Source organism: Anopheles coluzzii, chromosome 2 (assembly GCF_943734685.1).
Source record: "Anopheles coluzzii chromosome 2, AcolN3, whole genome shotgun sequence".
In the NCBI taxonomy this organism is placed as follows: domain Eukaryota; kingdom Metazoa; phylum Arthropoda; class Insecta; order Diptera; family Culicidae; genus Anopheles; species Anopheles coluzzii.
In genome coordinates, this window is record NC_064670.1 from 22,401,259 (window position 1) to 22,422,443 (window position 21,185).

At 42.9% G+C, this 21,185-nt stretch overlaps 1 protein-coding gene across 1 annotated transcript in view; it reads left to right on the top strand.

Annotated features, from left to right (window-relative positions):
- LOC120951295 (glucose dehydrogenase [FAD, quinone]-like) overlaps window positions 1-21,185 on the top strand; it is a 63,994-nt gene that overhangs the window by 4,981 nt on the left and 37,828 nt on the right. The window contains exons 2-5 of the mRNA XM_040369925.2: window positions 3,611-3,923; window positions 7,489-8,388; window positions 8,460-8,896; window positions 8,963-11,021. Of these exons, the coding sequence (XP_040225859.2) occupies window positions 3,611-3,923; window positions 7,489-8,388; window positions 8,460-8,896; window positions 8,963-9,169 (1,857 nt within the window). The 3' untranslated portion in view covers window positions 9,170-11,021. The remainder of the gene's footprint in view (window positions 1-3,610; window positions 3,924-7,488; window positions 8,389-8,459; window positions 8,897-8,962; window positions 11,022-21,185) is intronic.

Here is a 21,185-nt window from a genome sequence, read left to right on the forward strand (position 1 = left end):
TTTTTAGCTTAGCTTGTCCTCATGATTGAAACTAGAAACATAGATTTTTATGAGAAACGAGCTTTTTTAACATAAAATAACACTTAGCAATGACTGTCGTTCCTATCGCCCTGCCGATAAGCCTGTTACGTCAGAGTCATCGCATCAATTTACATCAATTCACAGGCAACCGATGGGACCAATCCAAAATTCTTCCCTCGCGTTCTTAATTTCCTTTCCATTTCACGGTTTAACAGCTTAGACCGTGGCGCGACACGACAAAGGAGAAAGAACAGGTTTAGGGTATTTCCGAAAATTTGCAATCCAGTCCGGCAAGCACGGAGCGGCCACCTTTTCGTGCTTTACGTCAACCGAATGAAATCCACCCTTGGTTGTTGGACGACCAAACGTTTTCCGACAGCCGTTGACGCAGCTACGCCAAAAGGCAAAGTACTGATGATTCCCCTTTTTGTGTCTTCCTTTTGTAAGAACTTCCCCTTCTAAAATATTTGTGTGATATTTCACAAGATAAAACATCATTCTACATTGCTGCGAATGGAATAATCCTAACGACTAAATGCGTCAGCATGGCAAACGGTTTGACGTAAACAAATGGAAACGGATTCCTTGTCATTTGCCCTTAGGGTGTGCTATTTAAACGATCGCTGGTGAATGTTTCTACACGATTGACAACACTTTTTCGGCCATTAAACGCTATTAATCGTCCCCGTACGAAACGCTACACAATTAAATCAAACACAGTTCTAATCAAGCGATCATTACTGGTATGAGGTTCGCTTGTGTTGTGTGTCTTTCGGTGTGTTTGCTAATATCCGACATTAAAAATGCAAGTGCTTCGTTTTATAATCGATCCCAGCTCGATCGCTGCGCTGGTCGCGCGCTGCGCATTGTCGAACCGTGGCACTGTAATTGTCACACTCGGAAACCGCGCGGCGCGAGAAGGAATTCCCCCAAACCCCTCACGTTGGTTGGCTCTGCAGAGCAACCGATCTGCGATCGGATAATTCCACACGCACAAGATAATTAGGCCGCTGTACGGGGTGGACATTTGTTGGGTATAATTTATGCAGACGCCAAGTTTTGCATAGACCCGTACCGAGCTGCAATAGGTGACGCGGGGGGAGTTATGGTGTTGTTATGGCGAAATCTATTTAATGCGCGAAAGGTCCGCGCACACACGGGCAGCCCTTTGCCGAGCGTGTGTCGAGTGGAAAGGATCGCCGAGGAGACTGGGCTTATGCAGGGGGGCGGGTTATTAGGCTCGATGACGCAAAGCTACTTATTCTGATCCGTTATTATCCCGGTTTGATTAGTTTTATTTGCCCGCGGGTTATATAAATCCTGCTTAAAACAACCCCAATCGACTACTAATCAGGGAAAACTGGAGTGTTTGCATGGTTGTAGTGGATGGAAGAGAAAAGGAGTGTTAGAAAATTGTTTACAGAAAATCTAACAATTATGTTCTAGAGCTTTCTTTCATTTACCACTGGTAAAAAATATCTTTTGCGTGTGTAGAAAAACACCACTTTAAACAGGGGCAACCCCACAACAGCCACCACGAAACGCTTCGTCATCTAGAGGCGGTAACGCCGGCACCGGTTGACGGTCAAGGCCGGCGCTGTCAAATGGTCGGTAATGATTCACTTCCTTCGCTTCAACCACCCGAGCCTGATGTGTGCTGGGCGGGCTTTGACCGGGCCGGAGCAGTTTAACCGTAACCACCGTATCCACCGCTAGGCTCGTTGTTGGCGCAACCAATTAACGTCCCTAAGCAAATTTGCTCGATAACCGATCAATTACAAAAACAAAGACACCAAATGCTGTTGTGTTGGTCCACCTTTTTTTTTGCCGGTTGAGTATGACGCGGCTCAACGCTATGGATGGTTGAATCGGCCTGCAGTTTGCTTTTGTTTGTACCCGTATTTAGAGTGTCCTAATTGGATGAAATTTACTATGTTTTTTTGTTGTTGTTGTGATTTCACACGAGCAATGTCTACACGAAATTGAATGAATTATTCAGCAAAGATGACAAATCAAATGGCTTGCAGCGCTTAATATCTCAAAGGCGTTACATAATATCGCAAAACCTCTCAATCCGCAGCTGCAATCGGGCGGGTTGGCGAGCGCTCGTGAGGGTTGAAATTTGGCCAGACCTCTGCTCGTGGTCGCTGATCGCTCGTAGTCGTGCCAGTAAAGTAAGTTCAAGGTGAGTCGGTTACGTTAACCCACAGTTGGTGGCGAAATTGGGAAGTCGCGATCGATTGCGGATCAATGGCAATGGGTCAGTAGTGTGTGTGTGCTGTGCGACAGAGGGATATTTTCAATGAACGGATGATGATGTCTAGATGAGACTCAATGCTCGTTATGCCTAGCAGTTTTTTTTTGCGTTTTATAACTCTGGTGATCACCCACAACTTATCCTTTTATAAATGCGTTTTTATGGGATTAGTTTGTTGGTTCCATGTGGCGTTGGAACCCACTCCGAGTGTGATGTTAAGTCGTAAATCAGAGAACATGAAAATCTTCGATTGACCTGGTTACTGTTACTCTTACAACCTTTCAAATTCGGCATGAAAAGGATAATTTTTTGTCTGTTCATTGAACTCTTCATTCAGTGTTTGGAATTCACTAATTTTGAACCCTACAGTTTCTTAAATTTGCAAAAATAGCACAGAGACTAATAGTCATTGGTGCTTATTGCTTATAGGCTGAAATGAAATAAAGTAAAATTTAACGCCTACGTCTGTAGCAAACCAACCATCCATCCATCCATTCCATTGATAAAACAATTGAGTTTGCAATGTTTGACCTTCCTACAATTTTTTTTGTTTTTTTTTTTTAAATCGCCTCTTCACTAAAAAGAAGGGATGGATAATTCAGCTAGAAATAAAAATAAAAGGCTTCAGAAAAAGGTTACGTCTGTAACAAATCACTCTCACCGGATAACGCACGAGGTTTTTCGGGGTCGCTTAGTGTTAGTCACTCTGTTTCCTTCAAACCAACGTCATCCCTCCGATACAAAAGGGTAGCTAACCTTGATACAGTTTCAAGAAGCGTCGGTTCGTACATCAGCCGGAAAGGATTGTATGCGCTACCTGTCACCTGTAGGTGTGTGGGTCTGCTTCGCATGCACGCGTCTTGCAAGGACGTTTGATAAATCGTTAATGGACAGCTCGACGCTGATGATGATAATGGCCACAAACGGTGGTGCTCAAGCAGTAAGGTCGTGATGTATGGGATGCATTTTACATGGGCGTTTCATCGATCGAGCCTCGTTTGCATGTAAATGTTTTCCTACGTCAGCGTACAATGCTGTACCGTGCCGAGCAAAGGGATGGTATCAGGGCAGATTCTCTCTTAGCTGTCCCATCTGCGGGAAGGAAATACATTAAAAATATCCACGGTCAATGTGCCGGTTCCGTGTATCAAACCAAAGCCATAGCGGTGACAAGGCTGTTGAAGCCGATAGCGCCGGAAGAAGTTTTGGAAACGGGTTTGGGAGTGACGCCATACAATAAATAGATTTGATTTACTACTTCCTGTAAATGTCAATAATTGTTTTATCAATAAATGCACAGTAACTAAACCCGTTGATTTTTCTTCTTTACAGTCACCCATTTGGTTGGTCTTGTTTATGCTTACAACACCGAATCTACTAGCAGATGGCCACGATGACACTTTCTTTCAGACGCTTTTCGATGAAACCAGCGTCCTGTTCAACAATGGTACACCCCGCATACCGGACACGAAGGCTTTCCGGAAGGAGTACGATTTTATCATCATCGGTGCCGGTTCGGGTGGATCCGTGATGGCCAATCGATTGTCGGAAGTACGGGACTGGAACGTGTTGTTGCTGGAGGCGGGCAAGGAAGGTAACATGCTGACCGAGGTACCGCTGACGGCTGGCCTGACCACCATTACAGGTAGGTTGGAGCGGATATTTCGACTGATGGGTCCCATTACGTTTAAGATTAAGATCGATAGAGATGTGGCGCTTATTTCTGTGTCTATTCTGTTGAGTTGCAGTCTGGTTTGGGTGATGCCTTGGGCTGTTCCGCTATCTCAAAACTATCTGCCATCACGGCTTGCAGCTTTATGAAAACAAAAGAAACTGGGGCACAAAGTTTGAATCATGATCATCGTTTCGATCGTTCGTGTGTGCCCAGAGGGCATGGGATAAATATATCTTAAGTATAATTTATGAGACATTCATGGTTGCCCTTGAAGTGTGTTTATTTATTGATTCTTTGTAAAGATTTCATTAATTGAAAATATTTTGGGTTCCTTGGTTTATGTGCACCACGTAGGAAAGAATAATTATTTTTCAATGAAATTTTCTTGCGAATATTGATTAGGGTAAATGTACCTATAGTGGTGGTAGTACCAATAGTGGTGCTATTGCTCTAAAATGCGGTTCATAGGGCAAATTAAAAGTAATTAAGTTATTTACGTTAGTGTAAAATGTTCTTTAGCCTTTTACAAAGGGTTTAAAATTTAAATGAGGCAATTCCGTTACTTAGTGATCGAAAAATCCATTATTTTGTGAAATGGGTCAACATTTTTCCAAAATCCTTAGGATTTCATAACGAAACTCATTTTTCTGTTAACGTTCTAAACGACCACATAACCACGCAATTATTAGTTTTTCAACATAACTGTTATGTAATGTTATTGTTTTACTAAAATTATTTGCCTTTTTACCATATTTATGCATTTTTAAGTTTTTTTTACCATAGTGCCATTATAGGTACACAAAACAGGCATGTTCCTATAGTGGTTATAGTTCTAAAATCAATAAATACAGGTCGTTTTAGATTTTTTCGAGGAAATTTTTGGCATGAGGTGCTGTTTTCACTAAAATAAGCAACAGAAATGATTTTTATGTAGGTATTTACCAAAAACAGGCCAAAATTCGCTTATCTGGCTGAATGATAAATTGACTTCAAATCAAGCAAACTCTTCCGGGTGTAGGTTGACGACAGGTGTGATGCAGTACTTTAGTCAATAGTTTCATCGATCAAATTTATACATTTTTTACGATCAAACTACGCAAGAAACCAACATTATGGCAGTATAAAACAGTATTCATATGAAAACAGCTTCGAAACTAAGTTTCATTAATATTATACACCGTTTTTGATGCATCTTTGTTTACCACCACTATAGGAACACAATACGACGACTATAGGAACCATACCACCATTATAGGTACAAGGAAGCAGTCACAAAAATATGTAATTTTTCGTAAATTTGATGTGTTTCATGATAAAAATGGTTGTGATTGCGAAGATAAAACATATTCCAATTGTTATGTGTTAAAATATTCAGAAATTGTCGTTCCTGACACTTTAAATCCATTAAAACACATTGGTACCACTACAAATTGCACCACTATTGGTACATTTACCCTACACAAAATAGTTTGGTTCTTGAAGGTGCAAAGTAGTATTCAATTAAGATTAAGAAGAATTAAGAAAGTAGTATTAATTTTGACAGTATAGCCAAACAAATGTATTTCCTAAAAACATCAATAATAAAGGGATGTACTATAACAATGGGGCAAAACGCAGCAATACAAAGATGCGAAATGCACAAAAGTGTATGAGTTCATAAAATACCACGGTAAATAACCAATCACTGATCAATTGAAACAGTTGAAACAATTTCTACAATAAGACCGAAAGTAAATGAAATCCTAAGAAAAAACAAAGCCAAAGAATTCAGAACTAATTTTGTCATGTTTACAAAAGTACTTTCTGACATAAAAATATGGAGTTTGAAGCTTCGAACATAATTAATACAACTATATATTACAAATATAAAAAATAACTAGTTTTTAGCATCGTTTATTTTTTAGCGAAGCTGTCAGCACAAAAGGTTATGATATAAACCTGTACAAATCAATGAAGTTTTTGTTGTGGTAATATTTTGCGGTTGAAATTATTAAATCTGCAATAGTGGATTTTGTCCGAAAGTGCATATTACCCCATAAAACCCCTAGGTTTCCATTTTCTTTCATTCGATTTCTAAAGTGGAAACTATAATACTGATATAAATAGGTAAATTTATTTGAGATGTTGACAAAATACACTCATTAAATTGTTATGAGAAATACCAAATAATAGTAAACCTTAACATTTTCTGTTACAAAATCGTGACCATTTAACTGGAAGTTGTTATACAGAAAATAAATGTATAACAACTATAACAATATAAATTTGACAATAATTATAAGTAAAACATAATATCAATTTTGTGGAAGCGCAAATTAAAAAAGATAGTCGAATCTATTCTCTGGTCATTTGATTTTTTCTCGTAACGAACTTATTACTTGAAATTATTCCAGCCACACATTTTTGCATTTGTTTGGACAGGCTTTGTTGTTTCTTCCATACAGGACCGCAGTTAGATGCGAGCTGGTTATGAGTTTTCGTTTCAATTTTCTGTTTGGAGTGTTTTGTTCCACCATCTCAGTGAAGAGAAGGGCGCGTTTTTCATTAGACTGCTTTGATAACAGGTTTTTATATAGTTAATACGACATGTACCGCTATATGGTTTGTGAGTTGTGTAAGGTAACTCCCCCCTTTGAACCATGAGAACAGCAGACTACCCTGCGAGAGTGCCTGTCGGAACGTCTATATATGCAGCGTCGCGGCCATCGCGCTTCTAGCGATTGTTAACAGGGGCCCATTCAGTGGTTTCTAAAAATAAGTTCCCCCTCCCGTGACTATTCACGTGATTCGCGGAAACGCATTCACCTTTCTCTTTCATACGCGTGCAACATGAAGGGTTGATGATGCCGCAGTTGCACGTGTTACGCGCAACTGCAGCGCATGCGTTGCCGCAACAGTTGTAGTGCTCTGTGTAAGCTCCATTGAGTGAAGCTTTTGAATGGTGCAAACCCTTCAATGATCAAGCAGGCTGGGGTCGATGTTGCTTCAATGAAACTGCTATTACAGGGTTTTCCGAGTCAATTTCGAATGTCTGCAACAAATTTTTCATTGCTTGCGAGATGTTTTTCAACAGCTGTCAAATATTGTAAATGCATCATAATAATTTTTCTGTTCTTCCACATGATTTTCAACATGTCTCAAGCTGGATTGAGTTTGACAGTTCTTTGAGATATGTTGAAGATGTTAATCCACATCAATCTGATGATTCATTTCCGTCATAATAATTATTAATTCCTTCAGCATGATTTTCAACACTTCAACGGTAAACAATGATGAACCGGATGATGTGATCCAGCCTCAAGCCCCTGTGAAAAATCGATGGAAATAGACCCATGAAGTGTTGAAAATCATGCTGAATAAATTAAAAATTATTATGATGAACATGAAACATCAGAGTGATGTGGAATAACTTCTCGCACGCGGTGAATAACAAGCATTCTAAAGTGACTTGGAAAACCCTGAAAGTGAAATGACCTTGGATATTGAGCATGATGGACAGATCCTAAAACTCGCTTGTAATTTTCTATACTTTTAGGTTACAACTGGGGCTACAAGGCTGACCCAATGAAGGGTGCCTGTTTAGGGCTGAAGGGAGGCGTCTGCAATTGGCCTAAAGGGCGCGGTCTCGGCGGCACCAGTCTCATTAACTTCCTCATCTACACACGCGGTCACCGGAGCGATTACGACGGTTGGGAGCAGGCGGGCAACCCTGGCTGGGGCTATCGTGAGGTGCTGCAGTACTTCAAGAAGTCGGAACGTGTGCAGATTCCCGAACTTCGACACTCCCCGTACCGTTCTACGGCGGGGCTGGTCGACGTGGAAGAGTCTCAATTTGAGACACCCCTGTTGAAGCGGTTCATTGAGGCGGGTCGTGACCTCGGGTACATGGAGACAGATCCGAACGGGGAAATTCAACTCGGTTTCGGTAAAGCACAAGCGACCATGCGCAGAGGACGTCGATGCAGTGCGTCCAAGGCTTACCTCGTACCGGCCTCAAGACGTCCCAACCTGGACATATCAATGTACTCCCGCGTCACCAAAGTGCTGATTGATCCGGTAACGAAGCAAGCGTACGGTGTGGAGTTCATCAAGCGTCGACGGCGGTATGTGATAAGGGCGCGCAAGGAAGTGATCCTGGCGGCGGGTGCTATAGCCTCGCCGCAGCTGTTGATGCTGTCCGGTGTCGGCCCCAGGGAGCACCTGAAGGAGATGGGCATTCCCGTGGTGCAGGATCTACCGGTAGGGTATAACATGCAGGACCATTTGAATCTGCCAGGGTTGGTGTTCCCGGTGAACCAACCGGTGACGGTGCGGGAACGAGACATGCGTTCGCCGCGCCCCATTATCGACTATCTGGTACATGGCCGAGGTCCATTCACCTCTCCGGGCGGTGCGGAGGGTGTCGCTTTCGTAAAGACTAACATTAGCTTCACGCGTAAGTGGAATGTCTTCCGATGTCTGTATAGTAAAATAGTGTAATTGTCTTACTTCTCCTTAACCTAACAGCCTCTGATTATCCGGACATTGAGCTGGTCATGGGCACAGGTGCTTACAACAACGATGAGTCGGGTACGCTGCGGGCAACGATCGGCTTTACGGACCAGTTCTACCACAGCACCTACGGCTCGATCCTCGGAAAGCACGCGTTTTCGGTCTCACCGGTTCTGATGCGGCCGAAGAGTCGTGGTCGAATCTCGCTCAAAAGCACCAACCCGTTCCATTGGCCCCGCATGGAGGGTAACTTCTTTGCGGACTATGACGATCTGCTCGTGCTGCGGGAAGGCGTCAAGTTGACGGTCGATCTGATCGAATCTCGCAGCTTCCGTGACGTTGGGGCACGGTTGCACAGTACACCGTTTTACGGCTGTGAGCAGCATCGCTTCCGAAGCGACGAGTATTGGGAGTGTGCCATCAGACGTATCGGTAGTACGTTGCAGCATCAGGTATGAGGGAATCATATTAGCGCAGAAGTTGAAAGACTGCTTGATCATCGGTGTGTTTGTTTGCAGTGCGGTACGTGCAAGATGGGACCTGTGACCGATCCGGAAGCGGTCGTCAATCCACAGCTGCAGGTGTACGGCATCAAGGGGCTGCGTGTCGTCGACGCCTCAATCATACCAACCATACCGGCATCGCACACCAACGCAGTGGTGTTTATGATCGGCGAGAAGGCGGCCGACATGGTGAAAGACTTTTGGGCCAACGAAATACGCTAACCATCGCTGGTGTCGGCGAGACCTTTTCTCACTCTCTAGTCAACTTTGATCGCCGTTTTGCCCGGTGATCGTAGCACAGTCCCGGCGAAGGTGTCGGAGCACACGCACGCACGTCTCGCGAGTTGCTTGCGTGCACAAATCTTCCCTCGTTTCTGCCCTGCCCATCTTCTCTTCCCATGAAAGAGTTGCCAACCGAGCGTTCGGTGTAGAATTAAGCAAAATAAAGAGACTGCTCTACTGTAAACAAACGGTAATAAACGGTTTCCACGCCGGGCGCGTTTATTTGCGTAAGCGATCTGATCGACTTTCCCCAAATCGAGTATCTAGACGTTGTGTGGGAATGGAAGCGCTGTTAGGGTAGAAAAATCGGTAAGCAAATGAGAAACGCGTGGCGTAGTGGCCTTGCCCGATGACATTAGAATTCATACGCGAGTGGGTATGTGTGTATTTGTCTGTTTTTAGTATATTGCTTTCCGAATGAAACGCGGCCAAACTCGCGCTCTAGTAAAACGACCAGCGCAGCGGGTTGTTGTGTTGGTTGCAAGAAATAAGGTTACAAGACGCATAACGGCTGTGTGTTATCCGTAACCGTTGTCCTGGCGCATGCGATCCATCGTAATGATGCATGCCGTTGTAACTGTTGTCGGCGATTGTCGGGTGAATGGTTCTTGCAAAACCAACCGGGTCGAGTAAATATTTTGCTTCTGCCAATAATTACGGCTCGTTAGCAATAATCACACTCTACGTTGATACACTGGGTGCATAAAGGAAATGACACATATCCATCAATGCCATACTGAAAGAAGGTTGGGGCACATTGCCAAGGCAGCGCATACTCGACATTTCGTGAACATGTTACTGCATCGCCGACTATTATACACGAATGGCGTTTTTTTTCATTCCACCGGTGGGTGTGTATCAACATCCGACACCGGAAAATGGGAGAATTTTCGCACACCACCACAAATAGCTGCCACTTTTCGGACCATTTCCCGAGCGATGCGTGTGAACTGTCAAAACAAACACCGGACCCCACGAAGACGGTGGCACGAAACAGCTGGAGCCGAGTTTTCCCGAGCGCGCAGGTTTTCCGACAGTTTTCCTGCTCGGCGGGGGCGAAGAAAGCCTACAGCTGACGGTATAGTAACGATTTGCCACTGGCACCGAGCGGTGTGTGAGTGCTGTGCGTATTCGATGGTAGTAGGCGCGTTAGTATCTCTAGTGAACGCGGGAATTCAAGACATTCTTTGTCCATTAGAGTCGGTGGTTCGATAGACGTTATGGATTTTAGGTGCAACCAGGGCAGTGGAAATAAAAGTTGATTACCGGCAAAGGAATTGGGTGCCTGAGTGAGTAATTGTGTGTCAGTGTGTATGACCCTGTGTGTGCGAGTGTTGCGTTTTCGAAATTATACCGAAAAAAAGGATGAAATAATGTTTCCCCTTCACTTGCTCTAGAGCAAGCTACCCACTCCGTTCGTGTTGGGAAAGTTTTACTTCTAATTGTGTTAGCAGCGAACACCTGCCCCGCCGTGGTTGAAAGGGAAAGAAAGTTGTGTGTGCTGTAGTCCCATGTAGTGAGCTTGAATATCACATAGAAGGGTTTCGTAGTTTTAAAAGTGTTCTGTGTATCATTGGCGATATCTAGTCTCGATCGACAGTGCACGTTGGTTTTGGGAGGGTGTGAGATTAAGGGACATGAATTGATGTTCGTGGTTGGTAGTACCGTGCCACAGGTGATGAATGTTTAATCAGCAGGCATTTGCCATACAGCTCAACTTCACATGCTGGTAAGAGGACCAGAGCATAACACGTCTGGCTTGAAGAGTAGCGTCGGATATCGACTATTACAGGTGAGGTTGAGTATGTGTGTGCAGTATATTATTTTAATTTGTATAAAAAAAAAATGAATTGTTTTTTTTTAATTAAAGAGACATAGAGCCTTCTAGCTTTATGCTCTTCTAAACTATACACTAAAACATACAGTTGCCTTCATTGTTCATCACAGTCGAGCTATCTCGGCACATCAGTCGCGTACCGTCATTGCTAAAATGCGGCTCAAAAGGGAATAGAGTAAAAGCTATCCCCTCTTTTTTTTCTATTCATAAGACTGTATTCATAAGACTCAACGATTGAGCGTATCTCTCTCTTCTAACAACGTATACTCTCGCACGCATCTCTCTGTCTAATGCGATCAGATCGCTTGCTGGACAGGATCCTCATTCTCTGGAATTATGATATTTCTAGCACGGAGTTATGCATCGCTAGAACTGAAACGGTGATTCCATCAGATATATAGCTCAACGCTAGCCGCTTCTTTCGGCAGTCTGCCAGCTCTCACGGTAGAAAGGTCTGAAGTTACCTTTAACAACTTCAACAGGACCGTTGCAGCTGTGTTTAGATTGTGTCCTTCCCAAACCGATCTGGAACAGGCTGTAACAACGTGTATGTAAGACGTGCACTTGTGTGTGTACGCAATGTAATTGAGAAGGGGATGATGAATTCCGGTTCGTAAGGGCAATTCCGGTGGGCCAGGTTTGCCAGAACGCGGAAGTCTCCCAGCAATGTGTGAAATTCTCATTGGAGAATATTCTAAGGAAGAAACGCGGTGCCGCGACGCGTTTATCAGGTGGAAAGTGTCCAGCCTAATCCTGACCAGAGAGCTGATTCGACTGTTTTGCTTTTTCCACCCTTTATTTTTACCACTAGACCAAATGTTACGGTAATCAAATCCATCCTGTTGAACCTGTTGTCGATGTAAAGGAAATATGTGAATAAATATTATTTATTTGTTTATTAAACTCGTTGAACAAGAGTTATCATATGTGTCATGTCATCTTTTGGTATTCCTTCAACTTGTGTATTCTGCTGAATTACTGACGAGCTGTTTCTGGATGATCAGTTCATAGTTGTAACGTTTTGAAATAAAATATTGAAGCACTGCACACAAGATATATATTGCACCGGCAAATAATAGATTGTTCAATCTAGTTCAACAAGAAACAGTGTTAAAATGAAGGTTTTTATGCTTTATATAAACTACATACTATGAGACATAAGATGGTTCAATGGTAAAAAGAAATCTATTTAGTAACTCTTTCCTTCTGATTTGAACTCGAATCGATCAAAAATTTTGACGATTGTTGCTGTTTAAAATGAAGGTTAGATTGAATTAGTAATAAGCTGATTTTGTTAAGCCAATGAGGCATGCAATTTAAAATATGTTGAATGATGTATAAAGATTTTGTATACCAAATAAAGAGTCTTAGTAATTCACAATACATCTCTGAAGAAAGTATAGATTTTAGTTAAATAATGGGTTTGCGAAATCACTTTAGAATGTGCACATAATTATTCACCGCATCCAAGATGTTTTTCAACAGCTTTGGTATGTTTTTTTTCAAAATGAAATTTCAATTTCAATACATGATTTTCAACACAAAACAAAGAACTGTCAAACTCAATCCAGCATGAGTTGTTTTGAAAATCATGCTGAAGAAATAAAAAATTATTATAATGGAAATGAAATAACAGATTGATGTGAGTTAACATGTTGCACGCGGTGAATAAAAATGTTTACATTCCAAAGTGACTTGAAGTGACCCTGTAAAACATGCACATGACAAAACCTAGCTAAAACTATATGCTGGCCTCTTGTTTGCCTTGAATGAAATAAGGCAGGAAATTTTAATTGTTATTATCGCTTACAAAGTTTTTTTTTTATGTAACTAGATAAACAGATATTTGATTTCATTCCACTTCTGCTTTCGGAGGAAACAAACATTTCTATAACACCATGAACATTATTTGTTCCCATTTCCTATGTTCAAGGATGTATAGCGTGATCCTATTACGTCGAAACAGTTCAAACTCCGGGTGCTTTGACGAACACACAGTACAAATGAGAACAGAGCGAAACTCTCTCCTTTTCGCTTATCTTCTTAACGCGGTACGCATAGCGCTGAGCATTTGAGCGCGATAGAGAGACTCGTCTAACAAAAATCGCTCGCAGGTACATCTCTGTCTAATGTGATCGTTTCGCTTACTGGACAGGATTTTTATTTACTGGAATTGGGATATTTTTAAAACGGAGTTATGCATCGCTAGAACTGAAACGGTGGTCGCATCACATATATAGCTCAGCGCTTGCCGCTTCTGTCGGCAGTCTGCCAGCTCTCACGGTAGAATGGTCTGAAGTTACCTTTAACAACTTCACAGGACCGTTGCAGCTGTGTTTAGATTGTGTCCTTCCCAAACCGATCTTAAACCGGTTGTAACAACGTATATGTAAGACGTGCACTTGATGGTGGTGTGTACGCAATGTAATTGAGAAGGGATCGATGATTTTCCGGTTTCGTGTGCGACTCTGTCTCCGTCCCGGAGTTGCCAGAACGGAAATATCTCCCAACCATGTGTGAAATTCTCATTGGAGAATATCTATGGAAGAACGCGTGACGCGCGTTATTCAGGTGGAAATGCAGCCAAACCCTGACCAGAGAGCTGATTCGACTGTTTTGCCACCAATCTCTCTTTTTACATCTCCATTCTGGGGTGTTGAAATTCATTATTGTGAGCTTGTTGTCGATGAAATGGAAATATGTTGATGTTTATTTGTTTCATGATGATTTGTTTGTTTCAAGAATTGCATTTGGCTTTCGTACTCTTCTTCAACATACATCATAGATGACATCCTCATTCACAAAATACCAAAGAATTGCTCTAATGATATTACAACCTGTCTACTTGCTCACTATTACGTTGTCTTAGCATGGATTAGAACCGTCTCATTCATGTTTTAAGCCAACGTATGCACCTTTGTATCGACGTTTCTTTTATTGCTATCAGGTCATTTTGCCCTATGCAATAATCTTGAACTTAAGCATTGGTTTAAATTTATGAATTTTTAGACATATATTCATAGCTTTCGACTTTGTTGTTAGTATTATTTATACCTGCAAGAGCATCGGTTATTCTCAAATATTAGAGATAGGTGATTTACTCAGTGAAATATAAAGCAAAATAATTTACAGGTTCATTTTGACAAGTATTCTCTTACTTGTATGCTCTTAATGTATATATTTATTTAACAATTTCGCTGCATGAGTTATAACTAATTTAGTGCCTTTGATAAGGTCTCATTTAATGCTTTGATGCTAAGGTAATAGGTTCAATAAAATTTTCATCAGAAATAATGTTAAAGTTGTTATTGGTATTGTTTGTATCAAGTTTATTATTTTAGAAATGAGATTGCTGAATGGCAAACTAAAACTCTGCTCAACTATGTATATATTGTATATGAATGTACCTCAGTAATATGACCCAGCATTTATCATTTATAAATCTTTAATGTCTTTATGTCCTATAACTCAACAAAATAAAGTACGAGGCTTTTGTTATTATTATCACACACAGGATTTATTTAAAAAGGATACACACACTTGTGATTAAATTCTACTTCTGCCACAGAATCATCAGGGAAAATAATCATTTTTAAAACGCCATACACATTCTTTGTTCCCATTCCCTATCTAAGTTGCTTTGTCTGGCGCTATGACGCCAAAACAGGTCAAAGAGTTTTGCCAAACGCACGGTACAGAAGAGAATAGAGCAAAACGCTCATCGCTACCCTCTCTGCACATCTTTCTAACGCGGTACGCATAGGGCTGAGCGTTTGAGCGCGAATGAGAGACTCGTCTAACAGAAATCGCTCGCACGTATCTCCCTCTTTCTAATGATCGTATCGCTTGCTGGACAGGATCTTTGTTCACTGGAATTGGGATATTTTTAGCACGGAGTTATACATCGCTAGAACCGAAACGATGCGAGCGTCGCATATATAACACATCGCTTGCCGCTTCTTTCGGCAGTCTGCCTGCTCTCATGGTTGAAAGGTCTGAAGTTACCTTTAATAACTTCAACCCCCGTTTCACGGTGGTCGGCTGTTTCCCCACAAATGGTCTAGACTACTGCGTAACAAACAAATTCAATTCAACACGGTAAAACGTGAAGAAAAACCTCTAACTTGCTTAACCGCAAATATTGATCAACTATGTTTGAAATTGAAACGATACAGAAATGTAACAATCGCGCATCGACGCAATAAAACTAGGTGCGACAGGATTAAGTCCACCTAACCATGACCAGAGAGCTGATTCGACTGTTTTTTGTCATTTGCGCTACCTGGATATTACACCCTTTATTTATTTTATAAATAGGCCACGAATAGGAATGAAAATATTGTTCAATTTCATTTTGAATATGACGGTATTTACTAGCCGTACTGTTGAACCTTCTTGTGCTAACGATTGGTTTAATATCTCAATGTATTTATCTCTTGTTGTTGTTCATTATCTCTCGCACCCTGGGCATAGTCAGTTAACAAAATCGTGTTATTATATTTCTTTTCAATATTTATAATTATAATTTATGTTTCGTTATAGTATGATTAATAGTCATTTGTGTTGTATGATTGATTTGATCAGGTATTATTTACAATTAGAAAAGCTAGCTTCCAGCGAGAGCTGTCGGTTGATGATTGGAATAGTAGCAGCATCATATTGTAATTGTCTCCTTCGAGTTATAATTTCATTCCTGTAGCATATCTATTGTGGAATCATTTGGACAAGCTCATATACCACCCGTAAAATCATTATTTGTGCTAATGGTTAACTAATGGTTGCTAATGTTGTGTTCCGTTTGATCAGGGGGAAAACAGGAAGCATGCAAGGTAGTAAAGGTAACGCAACAGAAATTACCGGCCGGGACGTTTCGGCGTAGAACAAATGAAGTGCAAATATTGACCAAACGGTATTGCTACGGCTGCTGGCCGAGAGCGGGCAATCGATTCAGAAGCAACAAATTTAATGAGCCGTGCCAGCAACGGCGCTTGTTGGCTAAAGGTCACCCGGTGTACGCGAATGATAAAAAAAAGAAAGAAAATTAATTAGGCCACGACCAAAAAGACAAAAAAAGAGCACCAAAAAAGAGAAACCGTTACAAATCGGATTCCACTGTTCCGTCTACATGATGATAGTAGCAGGCGGTAGAAAGGAAATGAGGCAATTAATGAGACTGAAAACACATTTTATAACATGTTTAAATGATTGTCAAAGTAATGCAAAGTAACGTTGCCTAAGCCTACAAGTAATTCAACGGGAAAGCGATTTAACATTCACGAGCAATGGTGGGGAAAATGTGGCCGCAAATCCCACGCCCTGCTACGAATGCTACACGAAAGGAAAGTGAACGTGCCTACATTACTGTCCACAAGCGACGTCATCCTCTCACCATTGTCGTCGTCGTCCTGGTGAAGTTCTGCCACACAATGAAAGGAGTAGTACAAAAAAATCCGAGCGAAAAATCGATTCTGGCCGCTTCATTCCTTCTCGCGCCCTTTGGGTTGCTGACAAACGAGTCCACACGACTGCCGGTCGATACGCCGCAAAAGCTAGGCATCGATTTTGACCCGTAAACTCCGGCTACATTGTTGATTGCGAGTCGCGTGCGTGATTATTGCGCTCATTTGCGTACTTTGATGAGGACTCGGCTGGTGTTTGTGTGTGTGTGTGTGTGGGTGTATATATGGCACGGCTTCAAAGTGATTGCCTTGTTGCATGTGCCTAGATGGGCGAGCTTTGCTGCGGCCAAGCACTTTCGTGCCATTTGGCCATTTTACTGCGAGTTCCCTTATCGATTGGACCGCTTCGGTACCCGCACAAAGCACCAGGCATGCTCCGGTTGGTTGGGCCCCCGGCCTTGGTGAGGTGAAAGTTTTTCCCAACCCTTAGAAGTGTATTCTTTTTTGTTCATTTCCTCTCCTCCCCCCTTTCCTTCCGGGGAGGGGTTTTATCGAGCGGGAAGAAAATTCGTCCTACAATGACGGCGCACGGTTTCGCTGGGAGGGAGGGTTCGGTTTGAAAGTAAAAAGGGACTGGCGTTTGTGTGCGATTGCCAAACTGGTGATAAAAGGACACTAATTAATGGAACTGGACAAGATAAAAGGTTGCGCTTGATGAAGGTCCTAGCGCGGCGGGCCTCGGAACGGGTTTTGCGATAATCGAATTATCTTCGGTGTGATTAAAGCTAAAGACAGGAGTTTATTTTTGGTAGAAAGAAACAACTTGTCCATCCCAACAAGGGATGTACTTTGAGATCATCTCGGGCTTACGCCGTAAAGGATTATGTTTTCTACCACAAAACAAAGACACTGGATTGGACGTGCCTAGAACTTCACTTAAACGTGTCTCCCCGGTCGCGTGTTCCTATCGGACGGTCGAACCACCATCGGACCACCGGATACAGGGACGAAGCATCGGTTTGGTTCGTCGTCGGCGGGCGACGGCGATACCCCAAGGATAAATACAAACACATGCCCTTGTGTGGCGTGTGGCAGTGTGGTTTAGCCTTCCTTGCTAGCACTACCTGTTTTCTAGGACACAGCTGTATTGCAATACAAACTGTAGCCAACATCGATCGATTTTGGAGCGGAAACATATATACATTCCAGAGTGGATAAAGAGTGAACGTCAACTGCAGCGCAGTTAACAAATAGGGCACAGCAGCTTGATGGTCTTGCTGGTTGGAACATTGTAGTGCAAAAAAGTAAAACACTGATGACAGTGAAACTGATCACAGTGTGCAAATGGACCGGGGAATAGACATGTCCGGTTCAAACAAAGAAATAATTTCCGTGCAGTCATCTTACTTTCCGGTGCACGGGCGCTTTGAGGCGATGACTTGCTCCCACACAGCTCAGCTGGATAATAGAGTTGGCTTCTTGCTCTGTAGGAAGGCAAAGAGAAGCCTCCCGCAAAAAAACTGTGAGAAACTCATGATGCGGGTAGAATTAATTTCCCACGCCCAACTTGACCTTCGACGAGCGCCACAACTCCACCACAGCGAGAAGGCGCTGTACTTGTACGGTGATCGTTGGTTTATTTTTTTGCACTCCTTCAAACTTTGACTGTGTGTATGTGGATTAGTTCCGGTTTCCGGTTTGCAAAACTCCAAAGCAAAGGCGTATTTTTACGTTACGGGTTTTTTCACCCACAAAACGGAACACATGTTTCGAATCAGACTTTGCCTTTCAACCCGAATCATGATGATGATGGTGGTGGTGGTGTTGGCGGACTAAGGTTGGGTAGGGTTCGTGAAGTTCAGTTCACTACCACCGCGACAAGGACGCTTTGCTGGACCGTTTTTTTTTGTTTTGCGTTTCCCGTTACAGAAAGGGCAGTGGGAGAACATTTTTTCCTACATTTACTACTGCAGTGTTTTGCGGGCATAGGGCCATCTAAATGGGAGCGTAAAATCCACCATTTCATTCTAAGTGCACAAGGAAAAGGGACGACGCAGCGACTTGGTGTTGTAGTTTCTTATGCGGTGGGTCGATGAAAAAAGGGCAACGATGAAACAAGGAGGATGGAAAGAAATGGATATAAAAAAAAAAAACAAAAAATCCCACACGCAAGTAAACTCTCAAAACCACTAAAGAAAGTTTACTCGTGCGAACACTACACGAACGCGCACTTCTGACCGTGCTGCTGGAGATGGTCAAGGGGCAAAACAGGGGGGGGGGGGCAAGCGCAAAAGAAAAGAGAACCTTCTTTGCTGGTGGTGGCTTGCGTCTGAAGAAAAGCGAGAAAGCGATTTGGTGTCGATATTGCTGGGGCTAAAAATAACAAACCTTTCACTGCCGTTCTGTATCAACTTGTGTGGAGATGGGCAGGATGGAGTGTGCAACGCTGAATGTGTGATGGAAAACGGATAGTAAGAGAGAGAGAGAGAAGCGACTGGTTGTACCGGCTGTGTGGTTTGTGATGAGAATGCTATAAATATCGATTAAGTAATCACTATTATCAGCTGAAGAGTGTTTTGCACGAGCAGGGCGCGAGATCATTACGGCGATGGAGCGCGTGCTCGAAAGAATCTCGAAAGAAGGACGGGAGGGACGGAAGGCACCATCCAAGGAAGTCACATTTGATGATGTCTGCAGTCGTGCGGGTCTGATTGATTTGCCTAATGCACTGAGACGCTTGTTAGCGAGCAAGTGCAGTTGATTGGAAAATCCGATTGTAATTACTAATGCGCGTGGTGGACGTTAAGTCGAGCAGAAGTGTATTAGTCGATTATTAGGTGGGTGCATCTTCGACGGTCTTCATTTTGGGGATGACATATCCCCTCCCAAGGTGTCCACAATGGCATCGAAAATGATACGCCTCTGCAAGCTATCCTTTCGCGTTCTCCAAACGCGACCTCCGCTAGACTTTTGCATTGACGGCGCGTCATTTCACGGTTCGTCAATCCAGTGCGTTCCCATTCGCGTGCGCTCACCGAACCGTGTCGAATTTCATTTCACGATTGAGCTGATGCTTTCGATTCCACCAGTTGATTTGCTTCAGCGGAACCGGAACAAAACGACAATAGCCGGCATGGCCGGTATGCAGATTGACTGATCATTTCCATCCGTGCGCTGTAAGCGAATACCGGGCCCGGAGAAATTAACATATTTTAGTATCCGAAAGGCGGATGGCGCGGGAAGGGTCAAGGAGAGCTTGCTTGTGGAAACTTTCCTTCCCGAGTGGATATGCAAGGCGTCTTGTAAGGAAATGAAGGAGGGTACGCCAAGAGGCGGCGGCAATGTATGCAAAACTGTATCGAAAGTTGATCCGTCCGAAATGTCCGAACAAAGCAAGATGATGTGGTGCAAAGTTGCTGCTAACTAAGTGGAAAGTGGGGTCGAGTGTGGATGGAAGGCTAAGTTTGTAGCTTAAATTATTACCATTCAAACAAGTGTTAATATTCCAATTGGATGAAATGCTGTTAGCGAAAGATGCTTTACACACTAGAGCCGTGTTGAAAGTGTTGAGGCATTGCTGCCAAAGATCCAGAGTAAAAAAAAACATGGCTGGCACGAGTAATTCAAATTATCTCCCACTTATCCTGTGATGTTTAAACAATATTTAGATAGAGCAAGTTGTAATGTAGCATATCTTATGCTCACCCTCCAGGCTTGTTCATTCAACAGGAGCCGGGATAATGTAAACGACCTTAGTAGGACCGCGCATCGCTTCCCTCTCTAGGTGTCATTAAGCTTTGGCGTTAGTTTAGATACGAGCGACACTCCTCGCTTAAATTCCTGCCGGCTGTCGAAAATTTTCCGGCAAGAACCAAAATCTTATCACAAAGTACAATAAAACCTCGCTCGTTCGCCGCTCCCCCTGTGATTTGGTAATTTCCGCGCCCGCTTTGGTACCAACGCCAGCGATATGGTAATTTCATCTCGCAACGCCCGCTAGAACAGACGCTGCGGCGCAATGCGCAGTGATGCCGTCGATCCCAATCCAGAACACAATTTACACGCGGCGCGGGATCGAGCAGCCCCGAGCAAATCGCTAGATGATAAAAGTTTGGCCCTTGGTGAAAAATCTGCCTCCCAGTGACCCTGTGCTCTTGAATGTTTCGTAACAAAGTAAATGAAAGCAGCTTGGGATTGTGTGTGTTTTTTGGTTTGTTTTTTTGGTCGTTGGTGTTTGGCGTTGTTATTGGGCGGAATTTGGGAGTGGGTAGAAGAGGGACGAAATTAAGAATTAGAATGACAGTTTGAACTTCAGAGAAACGATGAAATGATTGGCAAATAATAGAGGAATCTGAAGCATCTTTTTGCAGGGCTTTTTACTTCCGTCCGGGAACTAAGTTGAGCCGTGTCATGCTTTGGACATGGTAACCGATACACATTAGTAATGCTAGTATGCAAGATCAAACATGTATCCTTTTCCAAGTCGAAGTATCAGAGTATGCAGTAGTAGTATGTCTATATACATACATAGCAGTATGTCAAGTACATAACGCCAACCTTGGTCTAACAGTCTTTGTAGAAGAAGCAACCAGGCTCCATAACTTCTGAGAACATGTGTGTAAAAGGTTCTTTGTGTCCGGAAACGAGTTGTTCCGGGAAGCAGACCCGATCACCCCTATTCTCCACCCCAGCCGACAGCCGTGTGTTTCTCTATCCGCTC